Genomic DNA, 15,988 nt, shown 5'->3' with positions numbered 1-15,988 from the left:
CCCGAAGGTGCACACAGAGCCCACTTGCCGTGCTGCCCTCTGCTGGCCACCGCACAGAGACAGCACGAACGGGGAGTTTCATTCATAAGGCAGCTCCTAAAGCAGCGGTTCTTTCTTAACCCGGGGTGCACGCAACCCCTTGGGGGTGCGAGACATGGCCAGGTTTTTTTCAGCAAGTAATTCATACAAACACAAATTAAGCACGGGCAGGTAAGTACAACTACTTTGTTTAATCAAACCCCGATGTGTTTATTAACATTATACAATTGTTTTACGATTGGAACAAAGGGGTGCAAGGCTGCAGTAAAAGGCAAGAACCACTGCTCTCAAGTGAAAACTCAACACAGGCTCGAATGTGGAAAGTGTCGGGTTTATTCTGACTCCCCACCCCCCTCCTTTGGAGTCTCAAGGTGATGGGGAGGGGGGCTCAGTGGTATGGAAAGGGTAGGTGTGGGATTGGGGGGGGGGGTCGTGCACCCCAACACATTTGTAGTCCATCTACGCCCCCCCCACACACACACAAGACGATCCCTTTTAAAAATATCTGCAATTCCGCAACGACAAAATCCCGACATTTTACAAAAACAAAATGTACATTCCTTGAACCACGTGTCCGAAGTGCACAGCTACCCGTAACGCAGTGCATTAGCCTAACATGACTGGCGAGTGATTTGATATTTATTTACTTGTTTGCCCCCACTCATTTTGCCGTCATACCGACCTCGTTAATCTCATTCGCGCTTCCATTTCCACGAGGGTCGGTGAACCGGCGAGAAAAATATGCAGGGCACCGCACTGCAAAGTTTTTACGTACAACTCTCCCCCCACCCCCCGCTCGCCGCCCCCCCTCTCCCCCCACCGAAATACAGCATCTTGCGTCGGTCTTCCAGACACGACCGCAAGTGTCGAGGAGTGGAAGAGACTCAATCCCTGTAAGCACCAGCAGCAGCAGCAGCCGCATCCAACGCAAACACAAGTCCGCCCGCTCGCTCACGTTCCTGAACGTTGGGTGTCCGTGGTTCGGGCTTCGGGCTGGTGCCTTGGTTTTGACCGCTTGAGCCGCCCATCCGACAGCCCAGGCCGCAGGTGTCTCGCCGCGCTGTTGGTCGTCCATCGTCCACGCGGCCGCCGGGAATGCCGTCGGCACTCAACGGGAGCCACGCGTGACGTCACGCGACTCCAGGGGATTGCACCGGTGACGTTAAAGTGACCGTCGCTACCTCCAGCGCTGAAGGGAAGACGCAGCCTCCCCCACCCCACCCGAACTCCTCCCTTCCCAAAACACAAACCGCTCCGATCTTGTGGATGGACACCTGTGCTGCGCGTCCAGGGCTGTCCCACACGCGGATTGAAACTTTGTTTTAATTGGATAAAAAATAAACTATAAAGTTACTATCAAGAGAACCATCGTGGTGCTCCGTTCAACGTCACGGTAATATCACTTTCGTACATTGTAAGTCGGCAAGTACCATTCAGTTCAATTCAACGATGGATTCATTCTGTCTGGAGGGTCCTCTCTCATTTGTATTGTTTGTGGTTTGCTCCCTCTCGGTTTTAAAGTTTTGTTCACACCATAAAAGCACACATAATATCGGCAGGTAGTGCAGACGCACAATTTGCGTGAATAGCAAACGATTAATGAGGACGAACGCTTCGACGAGGACGAACGTCAGTTTGCGAATCGATTCCAATGCACGAATCGTCACACGCCTGGGTCTCAACTCCCCAGAGCGGAGACGTCATCACTGCACTCGGGTGGAACGCCCGGCCCCCCATTTTAAAAGTCGTCGCGTCTCCCCCCCCGCCACCCCCCGCCACCCACGAAACTCCAAGCTCGTGCCACGCAGCACGGGACGCACGGACGGAGTGCGTCGACAAGAGCCGGTCGTGACCTCGGACTCCCATGTTCGACTCCAGGTCGGCGGTGCCGGAGTGGCCACCCGGCGCGCCGCGCGCTCAGGGCTTGATCTCCAGGATGGAGGGGTTGGTCTCAAGGATGGCGAGGATGACGCGGTCCATGTACTGCCGCAGCTGGTCGTTGATCTCCTCGACTTCGTGCAGTGCCGCCACCACCTGCGGGAGACGGGGGTGGTGGTGGTGGTGGTGGGTAACAGCCGCGCATCTCACCGTGAGCGGTGGGACAGCTTTGATCTATTCATAATCAACGTTTTTGGGATTAGATCGCGTTATTTATAAATGTGTCGTAACCCTCCACCACCCGACACGGCCAATCAGTAAAAAAGTGTCACGTTGACAAAAGACAAATAGTTCACTGCTTTAGCCCACCGGTGTGTTGAAGCGTGAAACCACAACATTTACAATTGGAGTATGACGTGTCGCTGGTAATTGCATCCAGCATCATCGGGCAATTCGCCAGAATGGTGAGGCTCTGCTCTGTCTCCCGTTCTTATATAGAGCAGCAGCAGGGTGACGTCATCATTAACTCATTAACTCATCTGGTGCAAAGATTTGAGGGGGGGGTTATTGTAATGATATACTAGATTGGTAATCAGGCTATTGTTACGATGCGAGTTGTAGATTAGTAATCATTTGGAATGTGTTTTATTGTGATTATGCTACATTAGTAATCAGTTAGTGTTAAACTGAGCTTTGATCTACTCGCAGACTCAGTCTAGTCGACGAAGGCCTGTGGAATTTCAGTCGAGGCCGAGTCTATGCATTTCACGTCGTTATTCTCTTAGTCTCGTCGTCGAACGCTCTTAGTTGGTAATTACTGGTGTGTGAGATGCAACATTTTACCAACAAGTTGTATCAGGTCAGCCAATCGGTAAATTCAGTACAGTATATATATTGTGTGTGTGTATATATAGGCAATTATAATTTTGGTCTTCCTCAGTGTACTGTAGTGTCTAATAAAATGATGAAATTATCTTAGTCTGTGTCTTCATTCAGGTTCTTACATTTCATATCACCATGGTTAGTCATGCTCTGATCTTTGGTGGCGAGTTACAATCATTGCCAGGATGATGAGGCAGTTAATGGGCAAACGACAATCGTTTAACGAGTTTTCGCTTACCGATCAGTTTTCTCGGAAAGCATCTCGCTCGTCAAGCGAGATACGCCTGTAAGATGTTATGTTTGGCTGAAAGGAGATGATGCGGTTAGCGAGTGCTGTCCATGGTTCTGAATCTCTGTAAGCGAGCGCTGTTATTGTTTCTGCCTATAGGAGGACACTGTACTTGGTGCTGAATCTATATAGGATGGCATTGTCCATGGTGCTGAATCTTACTGGTAGAAACCTCCTGGTTACACCAGCCCACAGGGGATTATTGTGTCCGTCCGTCCGCTGTGCATCCAAAAATGTGGAGGGGTGGGACTGGGTGGAGAGGGGAGGGGCTGGGTGGGGAGGGGAGGGTGGGCAGGGGCTGGGTGGGGAGGGGCTGGTCACCCCGTGGTGCCCTTATAAAACTCAACGTTTAACCTACTCACGCCGGCTTGTGCCCGCCCTCACAGTCGGCCATATTTGCGGAATACACCACGCCGCCGTTGACCCTGGTCATTGAACGAGCAACCCAACGTTCCTACCAGCTCCCTCCGCAGGAATGTGTTTATATGAGGTCGTTGTCCTTGGTGCTGAATCTCTATTGGCCGGCGTTGTCCTTCGTGTTTGCTGCTTGGAACAGAGTGTGTGCCATCAAGGTGCTGTGAATGTTGGTGTAGCTATTCAATTGTGCGCTGTGCTTGTGCCAGCGCACTGCGCTGGTGCTCGCTCGCCTCTTCGTGAGTGGCGCCGTCAGGGTTGCTCGCCAGCGCCTGTGAGCGCGTGGGCACCGACAAGAGGCTCTTGGCACCCTGCAGACTCGTGCTGATGATTTGTCCGCTCAGGTCCTCGTTCTGCTCCTGCAGACGCTGGCGTTCCTGTCACGTGTGCCACAGGATGCCAACAATGATGCACGGGGGGGGGGGGGGGGGGGGTGGGTGGGTGGGTGGGTGGGTGGGTGAGAGGGTGGGTGGGTGGGTGAGAGGGTGGGTGGGTGAGAGGGTGAGTGGGTGAGAGGGTTGAGAGGGTGGGTGGGTGGATGGATGAGAGGGTGGGTGGGTGGGTGAGAGGGTGGGTGGGCGGGTGGGTGAGAGGGTGGGTGGGTGAGAGGGTGAGTGGGTGGGTGGGTGGGTGAGAGGGTGGGTGGGTGGATGAGAGGGTGGGTGGGTGGGTAAGAGGGTGGGTGGGTGAGAGGGTGGGTGGGTGGATGAGAGGGTGGGATGATGATAGAGAGAGATCGAGAACATAGGTGGGTGAGACGGTGGGTTGGCAGGAAGGTGAGTGGGTACAGGTGGATGGGCCAATGAGTGTGTTGGTGTTTGTGTGATTGAGTCAGGGAACAATTGGAGGTTGGGTGAGGGGGTGGGCTGGTGAATGAGTGAGTGGGTGAGAGTGTTGTAGGCAATTTAGTGGGTGAGAGGGTGGTTAATTTATCAGGATGGGAAGTTGAGCGAGTGACATGGTAGGTAGTTTGGCGGGTAAGAGGCACGTTCAGTAGCTCGGAGGTAAGACGTGTTTTGGTGGCAAGGCGTGTGGGTAAGTGTATGGGCAGTTTGGTGGGTTGATAAGGTGGGTAGGTGGTCTAGTGGATGACAGGGTGGGTGATAAGGTAGATGAGTGGGTGTGTGAGAGAGTACGTGGGTGAGCGAGTGGGTGAGAGGGTGGATGAGAGTTGAGGTGGGCGACAGCGTGGGTTGGCGGTCGAGTTGGTGACGACGTAGGCAGTGGTGTGAGAGGGTGGCCATGCCAGGCGAGGAATCCCATCGCCGGCGGGGGTCTCACCTGCCGAAGGCGCCGTACTTCGTGTTCCAGCTCCACCTCGCGGGTGCGCGCCTGGTACTCCTGCAGGCCCGTGCTGGATCCGAGCCTCCTGCGCGCTCCTCCCAGCGCCGGGCCCCGCTCCGCCTCCAGCCGCAGCAACTGCAGCCCCTCCAGCTCCCGCCGCAGCTCCTCGATCAGCTGCGCGGACGCGGGCACGAGCGGGGTGAGACGCGCGAGTGGGCGTGCGTCGTCAGCGCGTGCGGCTGTTGCGTCGAGAACGCGCACGCGCGGCAGAGGTCGCAAACGGGTTTTGATTCCTTACCCGTACCCGTACCCAGCCGCACCAGGGTTGCAAACGGCTACCCGTACCAGGCCGGGTACGGGTAGCCGGGTATCGGGTAGGGTATGGGTATCGGGTACCTGGTTGCGACCTCTGGCGCGCGGTCACTCGTCGCTTTGGATAACAGCTGCGATGGGCGAAACTCGCTCCGCCACGTGTGTCCCAGTTAACCTTGCCATTAATGCTCAACCCTCCGAATCCTTACGCTGACGCTGATCCTCATGATAACGATGGTTCTAACTCTAACCTTACGACTCTCCCTTTGATGCTCGCCGTAATCCTGACCCTAACCCTCCTGATCTTCACCCTGGATGCTCACCTTAACCCAGACCCAAACCTGACTTCAAACCCAGATCTCAATAGGGAACATGATTTTAGCCGTAAATATGAATCTGACCATAACTCTGATCTCAACCCAAACACTGACCTTAGCCCTGATCTTCACCCAGACCCATATTCTTACATTTTTGTCACGAACCTTCCTCTGACTTGAACCCTATCCTTGACCCATACCTGTGCCCATGCCCTACTGGTGCCCGTGCCCTACTGGCACCCTACTGGTTTCCGCACCCTACCGCTGCATGCACCCTACCGTTGCCCGTGCCCTACTGGTGTCTGTGCCCTACTGATGCCCGTGCCCAAATGGTGCGCTGCGTGCCTCGTGTGTGGCCACGTGCTCGTGCTGGAAGCGCTGCTCGTCCTGCCGCAGTTTGTCGGTGAGCGTGCGGCTGAGCGTCACCTCCTCGGACAGACGGCACACGGACTCCTCCAGCCGCTCCGCCAGTGCCTCCTTCTCCTGCACGGAGCAAGAAGAGCATTTGGTGTGTTCAGGCCAGGCTGTGCTCACTTATGTGTACGTGCATGAGTGCGTACGAGTGAGTGCGAGTGTGCACGTGAGCACATGTGTGCATGTGCATAATTGCATGTGAGTGTGTGTGGGGGGAGCGGTAGTGAAGCGGTTAGCATGCTGTGCTACGAACTCAGCGACCTGAGTTCGATTTCCGCTCATGGCAAATGCCGGTGACGATTATCTGAACCGGTCCGTGGGCCACCCCTAGGTCGACTCAGCCTCAAATGAGTACCTGGTGCAATGTATAAACATTTTTTTTGAGAGACAAAGGCGGTTGGGAGTGGTGCTGGCCATCCACCCGCTCGTGTGCCGTGCTGGCTTTCATGTGTGCTCGCGAACAGCACTTGCCCGAACAGTTTGTTAAGGCTATACAGGGGACCTTTGTCTTTTTGTATGAGTGCTTGTATATGTGTTCATGTTTGTTCATTAGTAAGCCTTAGTGTGTGTGTTCATGTGAATGTGTGCATTGGTGTTCGTACATGCGATAGTGCGTGCATGTGGTCACGTGTGTGAACTTGCGTGCGTGCGTGAGTGCGTGCTCACCTCCGTCAGTCTGTGTGCCAGTGTTTTCAGATGTGCGACGGTCGCCTTCAGAGCAGAACCCTCTTCTTCCACCTGCAGCAGCCTGGGGTAGCAAGGCGAGGGCGAGGCTGAGTCAGTGCGTGAGTCACCATCATTGTCAGCTGCTGTAGGCTTAGCGTAAGGGTGAGCGAGAGAGGGAGTGTGCCATCATCCTCAACGACTGCCTTAGCCTGGAAGGACGATGTATATATGCATGTTGAACTTCTTTCGCACTCTACGTAGCCAACCGTGCTCATCAGAGGTGCCGGGGAAGGAGGGTGAGCGAGATCGTGAAATAGTGAATCATCATCATCATCCTCATCATTATTGTCTTCAACTGCTGTAGCATAGGACAGCGGTGAGGATGAGTTAGCGAGCGAGTGAGTGAGCGAGCGAGCCACGCACCGCGCCCGCAGTGCCTCCAGCTCCGACAGCTTGTGGCGCTCCACCCTGGCGAGCACCTCCTGGTGGCGTTGTGACACCTCGTGCGAACGCAGCTCCGAGCGGACCTCCGTCTCCCGCAGACGATCCTCCAGCTCGTTTATCCTGCGCATGCACGCGAGCAACGGGGGCGCGCACACCGCTAGAGGGGACCCGCCGCAACCTACGCAACAAAAAAGACGTTCTTCTCCCGACGCTCTCCGACCGCGTGTTCGAGGTGTGCCGCGGCGACTCGTACAGGGCGGTAGCGCCGTTGAAGCTTTGTCGCGGAGGTTCGCGGTTCAAGCTCTGCGGCCGCCCTGGTTAATATGGTACATCCCCGTTCAATACGCTATGCTTTATCGCTTGAACGCGTTTTTTATTTTATGGAATTTTTTCGCCTGACAGGCACCGCGCCCGCTATACAGTGAGTATAGCGCGTGACGGACTACTCACTACAACGCGATTCTAGCGCGTGACGAACTACTCACTATACCGTGAGTCTAGCGCGTGACGGACTACTCACTACAATACGAGTCTAGCATGTGACGGACTACTCACTACAATACGAGTCTAGCATGTGATGGACAACTTTTTTGAGCGGCGTGGGTGTTGGCAGCGTTGTTCGTTGATGCTGGGAGCTGGCACTGCAGTACTTTAGTCCTGATGCGCGCTGTGATACACGGAGTATCTTCCTCTTCCCCAGTCTGTGTTCTGGCAGCATCTTTGTGTGCGTAACGTCATCTCACTCCCTCATCTCTATCACTCGCCACATCTCTCTCTCAAACACTTTATACTTAAATAAACGACCGTAGCATATGAATAGAAATACCGTATAAACACAACACAGTTAAAAAGTAACATGCAAAACAGTGTACCGTTCTGTCAAATTGAAACGAAAATAAAATTACGAGCTGGAATGGCAACCCCCCCCCCACCTTCACCATTATTACTCACGGGAAAATCACTCCCCGCTCAACGCGGATTCACTTCACGCGGCGATTTACAGGAACGCAACCCCCGCGTTGGGCGAAGACTTGCCGTAGTTGCAGGTGTACCAACCCGTAAATATCGCGACCAACGTAACCACAGTTGTCACTAACATCCGCACTGTTTCACGTGTGCAGCGTCGCTGGACTCCCACGGAATAGAGCCCAGCGGGTTATTGTGTCCTTCCTGGTGAAATAAGTAATGATCTGTCATTGCCATCATCTTGATACTGGCAGAAAGGAGGCCCGTAGATAAATATATAATCTATCTAAATCTATCTGAAAACGTGCTTTTGCAGTGGGCGTTCGAGAGCCCGTGATGTGGTTTTCGGAAGAGAGGAGGCCACTTTGTGCCGGCGGTGTCAAGGTTCCTACTTACAAAAAAAAACCTAGGCCGGAAAATTTTCCGAATTGGGAAAATTCTTAACGATCGTCGCTCCCGAGACCGAGCAGAACTCTCCCGGGTAAATACATCTTAACTGAGCACTCGATGTCCGACGTTTCGCTTCCCACACTTGCAGCTTCTTCAAGAGCTCGACGGAGCTGCTTCACGTTCTCTCAATTTCACACCAAGTTGCCGGCCACCGCCGCCCGTGTCCCACGTAGTTCAAGAGCACGCGCTGCCCGACACGAACCCACGTGAGTCACAGAGGTGACACGGCACGGCCACGACAACCAACGCAACAGCGTCATCTCTTCTCGCCACGAGGTCAACTCATCCTCGAACGCGTGCCCGCCACGACGTACGTACGTCAGTGCCGGGGAGAGGAGGGGCGGTCAAGGCACATGCTGGAAAATCATCCCGCCCCGCCTCCCCCCGCACCACCACCACCGCGTGTCATGCAGGCCCCCTCGTAGGCGCTCGCCCCAACAGCCTGTGTAGGCCTTTACAAGTGATCTTTGCGTTCCGTCTCTCTGTGCTTAACCGCCCCTTCCTTACCTGTGGATGAGAGTCGTGTTCTCTTGCTTGATCTGCGTCTGCAGGTCGCACGTGATGACCGAGTCGCTCTCCAGCTCCAGCACCTTGCTCTCCAGCAAGCTCATCTGCGCAACGCGGGGAAGCGAGCAGGGATCGTATATCAGACGGGGTCTGCCCGGGTTCCCGGCACACCACGTCCAGTGGCAGCTGCTGGTCACGCGCCCGCTTGCTCCAGTCTACCAGTCACCCGGAAAATATGTCTGCACCCGGTACACGAGATCAAGTTTGCCACCGCTGAATGTGGGGAGAATATAAAAACTTAACGCGATGGATTTCGCTGCACCCTGCCCTACAAGCCCACAGCTTGGGCCCTTGCGGCGGCCTTTAGCGCACACGGTGGTCGCCCTTCCGAGCAAAATCCAGGCTCCAACCTACTTAGCTTGCGAGACCTGACGTGATTGGGTGCATCAGGGTGATTCGGTTCGACAACGTAACGATGGTATGAAGTCGTGGTGGTGTTGGTGGTGGTGTTAATGACAGTGACTTCTTCTTCTTAAGTTTGCCATCAAAGGCCTTTTTCATCCGAGCCACGTGACCACTTGGTCATCACAAACTCCATCCAGTCCAATCGGAATTCTCACTTTCCCCGTCTGTCCGTCACAAGGGGACAACCCTCAACAACACGGAGGGACGGCTCTTTGCTGCGTGGCTCCGCAGTCCCACGTGGTAGCGGTGGCACGCACACCAAGTCGGTGCCACATCACGGTGCCAAGACGTTCATAGCCACCACACCAGCATGTTGAGCCTGGTGCATAGCTGGTGCCCACATGCTCGTGTGGCTGACCATGGGCTGTCGAGATGTAAAACCGAGTCCAAAACTATGGACCATGTAAACTAAACTAAAATATACATGTTTTTTTTACCAGGTAAGGCCCACTGAGCTATGTAGCTCTTTTTTAGAAGCAACCTGGCCACAAATGATAGCTCAACTAAGTGGCTCTTGTGGACATTAACAGTGGCCAAATAATCTAAACTCACGTAGATTCTAAATGTGAAGGGAAAAACCGGAGGGCCCAGAGAGAAATCCACGCGACCACGGAGAGACACGCAAGCTCCAAATATACAGCAGGCGTCAGGGTCGAGATCGAACCCACAACCTCCTATATTCCAGGCGAGGTAGTTAACATCTCGCCACCGTGGGACCCTTTAGTAAACCGCTGCTGTCTGCGCCCCGTCAACCGAGAAGGAACGGCAAAATCGACACGAACTCCTGAAGCCCTCTCGTCGTAGCCAGCAGCAGCAGCAGACCTCCACATTGGCATTTATCTCCCGAACCACAGTGCCACCATGCGCAAGAATGGAAATGGAATCTTGAGTCCCACACAGTGGTGACGATAGTGACGATGCTGCTGCTGCCGCCGCCGCTGATCACTCCACTCACCCTTTGGTTGACTTCACTCCCCGTGTCTGGGCTTTCCCCAAAGAAGTCCTCCTGATTGCTGCAGCTCGCCGACTTCCTGTGTCCCCCGGGCAGCAGACGCCTGCACGGAGAAGACAACGAGAGAACGTGTGGCAGCGTCGCCGGGGGCATGAGCCAAAGGTCAGCGGCGCAAAAGTCTTCGGGACGCCTGGGTCAGATCCGCACGTCGTGAAAGAAACGGGCGACAATGTTGCCCCGTCGATGCCGGGAAGTGACGATGTTGCTGGCTGGTTTCGCTTTGTTGCTACGAAGCGAAGGGGTCCGATGTGCAGGAGCGTTCGCCATAGAAAAAAAAGGGAATCGCGTCGCACTCATCGGTTCGTGAAGAAGCCAGGCTACGCTGTTTGAAAAACAGTCGTTAACAGTGGCAGTCAGAAGCAACACCATCAAAGACAAAGACTGCTGGGGCAAGTGCTGTTAGCGAGTAGCGCCTATGAAGGGGGTGGGTGACCACCAGCACGCCCGGCCGCCTATGTCTCCCCCGGTGATGTTTTACACACCGCAACCATCACATACACCATCACACACACACACACACCACTAAACCACACGCGTAGCCGAACCATCGCATCTTCTCATGCAGTCGATCCGACACAGCGATCACGCACGGCTCAATCAGATCCCTCCCCCGTGTTCTCACGCAGTAGCCCCCCAAGAGCCACTTTGTGCACGGAACAAAAGCCAAGGCGGAGACCTCAACCACAGCCCCCCCCCCTCCCTGCCCAGACCCAACAGCCCTAACCAAAATCCCACGCCTCTCAACCTGAGATGCGCTGTCCCCCCAACCCACCCACCCATCAACCCCCTTCGGATCGCCGTCGTTACCCAGGGGGGTATCCCAGCTCGAACGCGCATCACCACGGCCCTAGCCCGTCTAATTGCTTAAGTGCTCACGGCTCTGGCAAAGGCATAAACCACAGCAGTCATCCTGTACTGAGAGCACCGCGCCAGCGCGCGTGTATGTGCGTGCGTGTGTTTCTGTATGTGTGTGTGTGTGCGTGTGTGTGCGTGTGTGTGTGCGTGCGTGTTTCTGTATGGGTGTGTATGTGTTTTCTGTCTGTGTGTCTATATATATGTGCGTTCATGTGTCTGTGTTTCTGTATGTGTGTCTGTAAATGTGGGTCTGTAAATGTGTGTGCGTGTGTGTCTGTCTGCATATATGTGTGCATGTGTGTGTATGCGTGTCTGTGTGTCTGCATATATGTGTGTGTGTCTGCATATATGTGTATGTGTGCATGTGTGTGTATGCATGTGTGTGTCTGCATATATGTGTGTGTGTGTATCTATATGTGTGTGTGTGTATGTACGTGATAAGGAGCTGATCAGCAGAGGCAAGGCCGTCTTTGTTTCATCCCATCCGCGGCACCACGAGGCCACTGCCCGTCCTCTCCCTGCCCGTGTCGCCGGCTCCCCCGGCCCCTCTGTTCTCCCTGCTCCCGGCGCTGGGCATCGCAGCCTCGGCCGCTGAGGTGTGGCGGAGACGACGGGGGGTGGTGGAGGGGGAGGAGGATGATGATGATGGTGGTGGTGATGGGGGAGGGAGGATGGCGATGGGGAGGGCATGCGGAGCCCCGTGGCCCGTGAGAGGCCCTCTCTGGGCGAGTCGCGGTACTGCAGCGAGTCAGCGACTTTTGGCTGTTTTCGCGACCAAAATCATCCACCAATATCATCCATGATACAGGTTTTTTTTGGGTTAGATCGCGTCAATATATAAACCCGCCATCACCCGACACAGACAACTAGTAAGGGTTGTCACGTAAACAGACCGTGGCTAATTCGTTACTAGTACAGCACACCGGTTGTGTGTTGGAGAGCCAAGCCACAACTGTAAATGTTGTGGCTTTGCTGTCCAACACGCCGGTGTGCTGTACTAGTACATAATTGGCATGATTCTGTTTACGGGACAACCCTGATTAATTGGCTGTATCGGGTGGTGGCGGGTTTAACGACACATTAATATATATACGCGATCTTACCCAAAGATCATCTAATACCAACGCTGGTTTCATTCATCCATTGTATGGCGAGACTCGTCCTCGCCATGCGAATGTGGAGTTTCCAACACTGGCTCGCTCGTGTACAGCCTTGCCTCTTGGGTGGAGCAGTAGCGCAGTGATTCGCGTCTATGCTGTGAAGCATCACCACGGTGGTGCGATGTTAACTACCTCGCCTGGTATACAGGAGGTTGCGGATTCGATCCCGACCCTGACTGCCTGCTGCTGTATATTTGGAGTCTGCGGTGTCTCTCTCCCTGTGGTCGTGTGGATTTGTCTCTGGGTCCTCCGGTTTTTCCCTCCAAATTTGGAATCAACATTGCGCGTTTAAGGGTCCAGTAAAACCTTGGATTGCGAGTAACTTGGTCTGCGAGTGTTTTGCAAGACGAGCAAATTTTTTAAATAAATATAAATTTGATAAACCGAGCGAGGTCTTGCAATACGAGTAGTACGTGTATACGCTTTGTTTGCCGAGCGTCATGTGATCACAACTGATATACTAGTGCTTTTATATACGAGTGCTTTGGATTACAAACACGTTTTCGGAACGAATTATGCTCGCAATCCAAGGTTTTATTGTATTTGGTTGCATTACATTTTCACATGACGACAATCCACTTCTTTGAGCTATCAATTGTGATAGGTCAGGTCGCTTATAAAAACACATTCCTGCGGAGGGAGCTGGTAGGAACGTTGGGTTGCTCGGTCAATGGCCAGGGTCAACGGCGGCGTGGTGAATTCCGCAAATATGCCCGACTGTGAGGGTGGGCACAAGCCGGCGTGAGTAGGTTAAACGTTGAGTTTTATAAGGGCACCACGGGGTAACAAGCCCCTCCCCACCCCTCCCCACCCAGCCCCTCCCTGCACGACGGACGGACGGACACAATAATCCCCTGTGGGCTGGTGTAACCAGGAGGTTCCTACCAGTAAAATATCTACGTACCTCAGTGGGCCGTACACCTGGTAAAAGTAAAAATAGCTGCGTGTTGATAGTCTCCTCCCACATGCAGAATCAACACGCGTTTACAGTATTCGGCTGCTGCTGCTGCTGCTATAAATATCCACGTGGGCGATGAGTCACTTGGTTGAGCTATCATTTGTGATAGCCAGGTCGCGTTTGACAAAAAAAAAACAACAGCGACAGTGTGTGGCTCAGTGGGCCTTTACCTGATAAAATAAAAACATTTCGGTGACGCGATGACGAGGTGGAATAGCTCACAGCGTCCTCGTGCGGTGGGCGAGTGTACTCAGCGCCGCAGGGTGAACAACACCGCGAGATTCCCATCCTGGTGCGGGTTACGGGGGTTGGGGTCGGGAGCCATGCTCACAAACAAGCCATCTGCTCACATTTGACTCGACACCCTTGGTGCGTTTCCTTTTTAAATCCTTTATATTAAGTTCACTTGCTTGCTTGCTTGCGCGCTTACGACCGTGCAAATCTTTCGGTCGTGTTTTAACCCACTTCCCGTGATCCAATGGAGCTGACATTTTGCACACAGACTCGTTGTGCGTGACAATTTATTTTCGTGAAAATTATTTTCCAAAATTTTACCCTTTTTAGGAAAAATAAAATTATATTTAATTACCAATTGCTTAATGATGGCAGGCAATCATCTGACCCATAGGTGGCAGCCATCTCAAGCCAGAGGACGAGAGGACTCTTGCCGCCACGCATATAAAGGATTTATAGTGAAAAACTTAGTTTTTACGGGTTAATTTTTTTTCAATAAAATAAGCTGTAAAAAAATAAACAAATTGTCATTTACCTCGCAAACGCTTTCGTGGATATCCTCCGCCTCGGTCTGAAAACAAACAAACAAAACGTGAATTGGCGTAAACTGTGTCGGTAGTAAACCCGTGAGCAACAGTCAGTAAGCAGCAGTAGCTGGGTGTCTACTTCCAAAGGGTGAAAACATTAAGGGCTCTCACCCGCCTCGCAGGAACAAATCTCACCGGAGCGCTGACCAAGCCTTCTAAAGCCCCCCTCCGCATCACCGCCCCCCCCACGACACATTCCCCTTGATCGCCCTTTCTGAAATCCGCTCCGGGATTAGACCCCGAGAGCGCGCGTCTGGAACGGCCTTGCGCGTCGCTTGGAGATGGCCGAGCCACGGCCCACTCCTCAGTCTCTCTCTCGCCCTCTCACCCGGTGAGGTGCAGCTGGGTGAGTCTCCTATCGAGCTCCTTGAGCCGAGCGATCCTCTGTCGGCAGCAGAGGCAGTAGGAGCCCTCGCCGCCGACGTCGCCATCCTCGCCCCTCGCCTCCTCCCTCCCGCCCGGCTCCCCCGCGCTGGGGAGACAACGGGGGGCCGCCGTTCGATCGTTCGCTTGTGATGAGCAGTGATGGTGGTGATGATGGCTGGCGATGGCTGATGATGGTGGATATAAGCCGTCCATCCTATCGCCGAATGCATTAGGGGAGATTTGTGGCATACTTGGTGTGCCAGAGCGAGACTCAACCCATTCGGTGGAGACTCACATAGACACCACGAGACTCACATAGACAGTAATAGACTCACATAGAGACCACGAGACTCACAAAGAGACCAATATGATGCACATCATCGAGTGTGCATCATATTGACGATGACATCTCCCAGCTACCTTGAAACCCAGCGGGTTTTGGAGGTTTGCAAATCTCTATGTAATCCGTCAACCCTTTCCTCCAAAGCGCTGCATCGCAGGTGTGCAATCAGACAAAGATCCCCCATATAGCCTTAACAGACTAATGGGGCAAGTGCTGTTCACGAACGTCCTATGAAGGCCAGCACAGTACACGTAGGGATTGGTGGCCAGCGACACGCCCGACCACCTTTGTCTCCCCAGTGGCGAAGTTGACACACCGCACCAGGTACTCATTTGAGGTGTGCCCAAAAACAAACCGTGCACAAACCATTCATTGTAACCTACGGATGCTAACGCGCAAAATTATACGCGCGTAGAATTTTGCTCGTTAGCATCCATCGATTAATAATTCGTCACATCCGTCGCGAGCAGCCAAAGTGTCTCGGCGTAGCGCGGTGGCACAATCGGCGCGGCGCTCTCTCGCTCTCTCTCTCCATGCCTCTCACCTGGCCGGGCTGGAGGTGGAGAACCGCGAGCCGTAGGACGGCGCCCGGAGCGACCAGGTGTCGCTGGCGGAGAGGTCGTGTCTCCGAGGTGCCCTCACCGCCGCCGCCGTCGCCTCCTCACCGTCGCCGCTATCCTCAAACTCCTCCACTCCGTTCACCGCCGGTTTCGGCTCCGGGCCGGTCCTGTTGGGCCTCCCCCACCCTTGGTCCTCCTCGCGATGCCCCAGCACCGCGTGGTGGTCATGGCGGTGGTGGTCGCTTGAGTGATTGAGACCGCGTGTTTCAGAGGGTGCAGTCCCCGCGCCAACTTCAGAAAAGTCGCCGACGCCAGTCCAGTTGTCTCCCGCCACGAAGGTTCGTTCCACCCCTATGGCGCTGGCGCCTCCGTCCTGGGCACCGTCCAGGTGCCGTCCTCTGCCGGACGTCCGCGGCTGACCTCCATCGCCAATAAGGTGCGAGTTCCGGGACCCAGACTCGAACCCGGCCTCCGGGGGGTCACCGCGACCGACGGCTCTCCGAGACTCCTCTCCTTTGCCCAAATCTCCCGTAGCGTCTCGCTGGCGGCGATCGCTGCTGCCCGTGGGTTCGGCCAATTGACTGAA

The 15,988-nt window shown here is 54.3% G+C and overlaps 1 protein-coding gene across 1 annotated transcript in view; it reads right to left on the bottom strand.

Annotated features, from left to right (window-relative positions):
* Positions 1-212: 212 nt before the first annotated feature.
* Positions 213-15,988, bottom strand: part of LOC133353518 (rab11 family-interacting protein 4A-like) — a 42,753-nt gene continuing 26,977 nt past the window's right edge. The window contains 11 exon segments of the mRNA XM_061569821.1: positions 213-2,073; positions 3,736-3,879; positions 4,784-4,960; positions 5,761-5,898; positions 6,496-6,577; positions 6,919-7,059; positions 8,863-8,966; positions 10,283-10,382; positions 14,082-14,117; positions 14,462-14,605; positions 15,387-15,983. Of these exon segments, the coding sequence (XP_061425805.1) occupies positions 1,957-2,073; positions 3,736-3,879; positions 4,784-4,960; positions 5,761-5,898; positions 6,496-6,577; positions 6,919-7,059; positions 8,863-8,966; positions 10,283-10,382; positions 14,082-14,117; positions 14,462-14,605; positions 15,387-15,983 (1,780 nt within the window). The 3' untranslated portion in view covers positions 213-1,956.

This window comes from Lethenteron reissneri, chromosome 44, assembly GCF_015708825.2.
Source record: "Lethenteron reissneri isolate LAM-NWPU_2019-01 chromosome 44, ASM1570882v1, whole genome shotgun sequence".
Classification (NCBI taxonomy): Eukaryota; Metazoa; Chordata; class Hyperoartia; order Petromyzontiformes; family Petromyzontidae; genus Lethenteron; species Lethenteron reissneri.
Note: the sequence above shows the minus strand (reverse complement) of the source record. Positions and strands in the feature narration are given on the sequence as shown.